Source organism: Entelurus aequoreus, linkage group LG14 (assembly GCF_033978785.1).
Source record: "Entelurus aequoreus isolate RoL-2023_Sb linkage group LG14, RoL_Eaeq_v1.1, whole genome shotgun sequence".
In the NCBI taxonomy this organism is placed as follows: Eukaryota; Metazoa; Chordata; class Actinopteri; order Syngnathiformes; family Syngnathidae; genus Entelurus; species Entelurus aequoreus.
Genome location: NC_084744.1, coordinates 7907068 through 7913878, shown reverse-complemented (window position 1 = coordinate 7913878; position 6811 = coordinate 7907068). Strand labels below are relative to the sequence as shown.

General features: G+C 37.4%; 1 protein-coding gene across 1 annotated transcript in view; it reads left to right on the top strand.

Annotated features, from left to right (window-relative positions):
• Positions 1–5376: 5376 nt before the first annotated feature.
• LOC133664333 (zinc finger protein 148-like) overlaps positions 5377–6811 on the top strand; it is a 31800-nt gene continuing 30365 nt past the window's right edge. The window contains 3 exon segments of the mRNA XM_062068849.1: positions 5377–5430; positions 5433–5498; positions 5500–5512. Of these exon segments, the coding sequence (XP_061924833.1) occupies positions 5377–5430; positions 5433–5498; positions 5500–5512 (133 nt within the window).

The following is a 6811-nucleotide window of genomic DNA, read 5'->3' as shown; positions in this document are numbered from 1 at the left end:
GCTTTCCAGCCTGTCGAAGCTTAACAATGCTGTTGCTAAAGACGCCATTGAAGCTAACTTAGCTATGGGACCTCGACGAGCTATGCTAAAAACATTAGCTATCCACCTACGCCAGCCAGCCCTCATCTGCTCATCAACACCCGTGCTCACCTGCGTTCCAGCGATCGACGGAACGACGAAGGACTTCACCCGATCATTGATGCGGTCGGCGGCCCGGAGACGGAGGAAGTCAAGGTGAGGTCGCCGGCTAGCGCGTCTGCTATCCATCTCAAATCCTCCTGGTTGTGTTGCTGCAGCCAGCCGCTAATACACCGATCCCACCTACAGCTTTCTTCTTTGCAGTCTTCATTGTTCATTAAACAAATTGCAAAAGATTCACCAACACAGATGTCCAGAATACTGTGGAATTATGTGGTGAAAACAGAGCTTTTTGTATTGGATTCAATGGGGTCCGAATACTTCCGTTCACTACGTGACGTCACGCGCATATGTCATCATACATAGACGTTTTCAACCGGAAGTTTTGCGGGTAATTTAAAATTGCACTTTATAAGTTAACCCGGCCGTATTGGCATGTGTTGCAATGTTAAGATTTCATAATTGATATATAAACTATCAGACTGCGTGGTCGGTAGTAGTGGCTTTCAGTAGGCCTTTAATGCTGAAAGGTACATACAGGTTTTGGAGCAACATATGTTGCCATCCAAGCAACGTTATCATGGACGCCCCTGCTTATTTCAGCAAGACAATGCCAAGCCCTGTGTTACAACAGTGTGGCTTCATAGTAAAAGAGTGCGGGTACTAGACTGGCCTGCCTGTAGTCCAGACCTGTCTCCCATTAAAAATGTGTGGCGCATTATGAAGCCTAAAATAGCACAAGGGAGACCCCCGGACTGTTGAACAACTTAAGCTGTACATCAAGCAAGAATGGCAAAGAATTCCACTTCAAAAATGTGTCTCCTTAGTTCCCAAACGTTTACTGTATGTTGTTAAAAGGAAAGGCCATGTAACACAGTGGTAAAAATGCCCATGTGTCAATTTTTTTTGCAATGTGTTGCTTCCATTAAATTCTAAGTTAATGATTATTTGCAAAAAAAGTGAAGTTTCTCAGTGTGAACATTAAGTATCTTGTCTTTGCAGTCTAGTCAATTGAATATATGTTGAAAAGGATTTGCAAATCATTGTATTCTGTTTTTATTTACCATTTACACAACGTGACAACTTCACTGCTTTTGGGTTTTGTATTTGATGGTCTCCCTCATCAGCAGCATTTTCTGTGTAATTGTTTGTGTTTCAGCATCTTTAAACACACTCTTACGTCATGTTGCATTCATTCTTTACTTTCCACACATTCACTATTTTCATCAACTTCAGATCCAACCATGAACTAGTAGTTTTTTATTATTTTATTTTTTTAAATGTTTAAAAATGTCTAAAATGTCCTGGTTAACTCCACAGTAGGTCTTCTTTTTTACCGCCATAAATAATAACTTTTAATGAGAGTTAGTTTTGAAGACGAATATAAATCGAACACAGAATGTCGTCATAATCGTCGTCACACATCAGTTGTATTGTTTACAGTCAGGACGTCAAATTAGCACATGGGTTGTATTAAGTGATTCTGCTCCCATCTAGCGGTGATATTGGTCCTCGCAGCTAAATCGAATCGTGTATTTCTGATTTGATTCAGCATTTATGGCAACATAAATATAATCTGAGCACATGAGGAGGAAGAACATGTTTTTATTAAATGTTGAATATCCATTTCACTGGAATGTTGTGTTATTTCTTGTATTTGTAGTCCATTTTAATTGTTTATTTGAGGCCATGAAGGAGAAATGTTATGTTTAATTATCCTTGATTTTTACATTATTACTATTTCTTACATTTTATAGTTATTTGTGCTCCAAAGCATAACTGTTTGAATAGAAAACAGTAATAATATATTTTTAATGCATATTATATTACAGGACTTTACTGTATCTTCAATTGAAAAATTAATAAAGTAGTTGAAATCATTTGTGTATGTTTTATTTTTTGTTGTGCCGTGGACAATGGCTGACTGTATTAACATTTAAATATATAACTTTAGTGCACACTGTGTGTTTTAAACTATTACATTCATGTATTGTGATCATTAATGGATTATAGCTTTTAAATGAGACAAGTTTGGGGAGATTTTGTCAAGGTGGGAGGGGCTGGGAGGGCTGGATGACGTCACCAGTCAGAAAATGTATTTTAGAATCATTTCAAAACAATCAAACAGTAAACTAACAAACAACAAAACTACAGCACAAATGACTAACAGTGTTATTTTAATGTTTGCACGTAAATGGGGCTGAAATCACAGGTTATTGTTAAGTGATTTATTTATTTTTAAATACGATTAATTAGACTTTTAAACAATCATGATTAATCACAGATTGTTATCTGATTGCATTATTTAAATTAACTTTTTTTTAAAAACAATATTCGGAAACAAATGTAATTTTATTGTCAGAATGTCAAAGATGAACATTTTTAAAATATTATAATCAAATTATTTATTTCTTCAAAACTTTAATCCCAAATTCAGTCAGTACTAGTATTGTATTACTTTTTTTTTTTCTTTTTTAATGGGTGATACAAACCCCGTTTCCATATGAGTTGGGAAATTGTGTTAGATGTAAATATAAACGGAATACAATGATTTGCAAATCATTGTCAACCCATATTCAGTTGAATATGCTACAAAGACAACATATTTGATGTTCGAAATGATAAACTTTTTTTTTTTGCAAATAATTTGATGCCAGCAACACCTGACAAAGAAGTTGAGAAAGGTGGCAATAAATACTGATAAAGTTGAGGAATGCTCATCAAACACTTATTTGGAACATCCCACAGGTGAACAGGCACATTGGAAACAGGTGGGTGCCATGATTGGGTATAAAAGTAGATTCCATGTCATTCACAAACAAGGATGGGGCGAGGGTCACCACTTTGTCAACAAATGTGTGAGCAAATTGTTGAACAGTTTAAGAAAAACCTTTCTCAACCAGCTATTGCAAGGAATTTAGGGATTTCACCATCTACGCTCCGTAATATCATCAAAGGGTTCATAGAATCTGGAGAAATCACTGCACGTAAGCAGCTAAACCTGTGACCTTCGATCCCTCAGGCTGTAGCAAGTGACATCAGTGTGTAAAGGATATCACCACATGGGCTCAGGAACACTTCAGAAACCCACTGTCAGTAACTACAGTTGGTCGCTACATCTGTAAGTGCAAGTTAAAACTCTCCTATGCAAGGCGAAAACCGTTTATCAACAACACCCAGAAACGCTGTCGGCTTCGCTGGGCCTGAGCTCATCTAAGATGGACTGATACAAAGTGGAAAAGTGTTCTGTGGTCTGACGAGTCCACATTTCAAATTGTTTTTGGAAACTGTGGACGTCGTGTCCTCCGGACCAAAGAGGAAAAGAACCATCCGGATTGTTATAGGCGCAAAGTGTAAAAGCCAGCATCTGTGATGGTATGGGGGTGTATTAGTGCCCAAGACATGGGTAACTTACACATCTGTGAAGGCACCATTAATGCTGAAAGGTACATACAGGTTTTGGAGCAACATATGTTGCCATCCAAGCAACGTTACCATGGACGCCCCTGCTTATTTCAGCAAGACAATGCCAAGCCACGTGTTACATCAACGTGGCTTCATAGTAAAAGAGTGCGGGTACTAGACTGGCCTGCCTGTAGTCCAGACCTGTCTCCCATTGAAAATGTGTGGTGCATTATGAAGCCTAAAATAGCACAACAGAGACCCCCGGACTGTTGAACAACTTAAGCTGTACATCAAGCAAGAATGGGAAAGAATTCCACCTGAGAAGCTTCAAAAATGTGTCTCCTCAGTTCCCAAACCTTTACTGAGTGTTGTTAAAAGGAAAGGCCATGTAACACAGTGGTGAACATGCCCTTTCCCAACTACTTTGGCACGTGTTGCAGCCATGAAATTCTAAGTTAATTATTATTTGCAAAAAAAAAAAATCAGTTTATGAGTTTGAACATCAAATATCTTGTCTTTGTAGTGCATTCAATTGAATATGGGTTGAAAATGATTTGCAAATCATTGTATTCCGTTTATATTTACATCTAACACAATTTCCCAACTCATATGGAAACGGGGTTTGTACTTGTATAGCGCTTTTCTACCTTCAAGGTACGTCCCTTTTTCTGTAGTTCTTTTACTTAGAATTATTGTTTTTTTTATTTTATTAAGTTATTGTACTATTTTTATTATTTATTAAAATTACTTTATTTCATTTTACCTGGAATTTTACTTCTTTACTGACCGAATAACAGCAGTAAAGGAGCATGTAGAGTCAATATATATATATATATATATATATATATATATATATATATATATATATATATATATATATATATATATATATATATATATATATATATATATATATATATATATATATATATATATATATATATACATATATATATATATATATACATATATATATATATATATATCCTTTATAAAAATGAATGTACAATACTTTTCATGGTAATCCTAATATATATATTTTGGAAGGTTGTGACCCCATAAGGCAGTGGTCCCCAACAACCGATTGGTACCGGGCCGCAAAAGAAAAAAAAAATATATATATATATTTTTTTTTTATTAAATCAACATAAAAAACACAATATATACATTACATATCAATATAGATCAATACAGTCTGCAGGGATACAGTCCGTAACCACACCTGATTGTATTTCTTTATGAAACTCCCCCCTGGTCCGTGGGACACATTTTCAAGCGTTGACCAAGCGTTGACCGGTCCGCAGCTACAAAAAGGTTGGGGACCACTGCCATAAGGGACAAGCGGTAGAAAATGTGTAGCAAAGTTGGTAGAGTGGCCGTGCCAGCAATCGGAGGGTTGCTGGTTACTGGGGTTCAATCCCCACCTTCTACCATCCTAGTCACCTCCGTTGTGTCCTTGGGCAAGACACTTCACCCTTGCTCCTGATGGGTGCTGGTTAGCGCCTTGCATGGCAGCTCCCGCCATCAGTGTGTGAATGTGTGTGTGAATGTGGAAATACTGTCAAAGCGCTTTGAGTACCTTGAAGGTAGAAAAGCGCTATAACCCATTTATCATTATTTATAACTCATTTTAGCTGTTTTGTTGACATAATTTTAGATGTGTCAATTAAGTCACAGTTTATAGATAAGAAAAATAATATATGTAAAAAATAATAATAACAATAAATACAATTAAAATTGTTTACACAAGAAGGGCTGTATATAAAACCTGAAAACACAATTCCAGTTAATAATGGACTACTGGTTAATGAAGTAGCACATAGTGACCACTGGATGGCGACATTTACACATGTTGATGTGTCCATGAAACGTGAGCCTGGACTCTATTTGCTTATTCCGCTCACTATCGGAACACTGAGCACTTGCAGGGCAACCATGACAGCCAGGCGAGCTTAAAGACGAATTGCAGGTAAGAAGCGACTGGGGTTTGAAGACTATTTGCACGCCATCCAGACAAATGTTACCCGGTGAAGTTGAGCCAGCTAGTTATAGAGCTTTACTACCCAAGTATGTGGGGCCTACTTAACCAAGTCAGCAATGAACGCAAGGCAAGTTTGATCCAAATACCAGCTGTTGTTTATGTGTCGTATCGGTCTATGAACGTAAGCGAAATTGAATGACAAATTGTTGCACGTTGAAAAGAAACACAAGTCCAGCAATAAAGATGATCATCGATATTAAACAATGTGTGCAGCAACTTGCTAGTAAACTAGCCTCAAGCAGGCCCGGTTAGCGACCGCCAGACGAAAACAGTACGTAACTTCCGGGCACACTCTTCAAAATAAAACACTCTCATTACGTACAGTGACCCATTTAACATTGATTTTCATATTTGAGTAGAGCGCCGTAAATTGTGTTTTCTATAACGATCACTTCATTTCAAACCCAGACGTGTTTGTCCTCACTATGGTTTCCGGATGCGCCTTAATTTGTGAACGTTTCCAATAGTCTTACTGCATGGGGGTGTGTGTATTGCCGTGATTGTTGTGGGCTTGACGAGCTGAGCTAACTAGCAATTAGCTTAGCTTAACTAGCACAACATAAACAAAACAAACCAGGACGTTGAACACAAGGAACTAAATGCTTTGTTTACATCCATTATTCTGTCACCCGTTTGCTTGCTTACTTTATCCGGCCGATTAGGGAAAAGTCTTAAATGCTCTGCTGGCTTGCGCCGACGCGCATGTTAGCATTTGTTTATATTTCTTTGTAGAAAGCAAAGATGTTGAAACGAGCAAGTTTGTAAAGAATACTGCTGGAAACGCGTCATTACCAAATTGTTCGGAATACACAAAATATTTATTTATAAGCATGCCTTATGTATAACACTGTGTAATTTAATTTAAAAACTTGTTTATATTCGTTTTGTTGGGATAATGCCAGAAAGTAAGCATAATTTATAGGTAGGTGACAAGAAAATGTCAAATGCAAAATATTTTTCAATTTTTTTGGTTCAGGTAACATTGGAAAGCTTTTTCCAAGGTCTTTGCAATGGTGTGTGTGTGTGTGTGTGTGTGTGTGTGTGTGTGTGTGTGTGTGTGTGTGTGTGTGTGTGTGTGTGTGTGTGTGTGTGTGTGTGTGTGTGTGTGTGTGTTCTGGCAATGCTTACTTAATGGCGACATCGCTCTGTTTACACAGTCACCTTTAGGGGACCTCTGACGGTATGGGGACAAAAAAACAGGTCCCCTAAAGGGAAACCTTTTTAAAT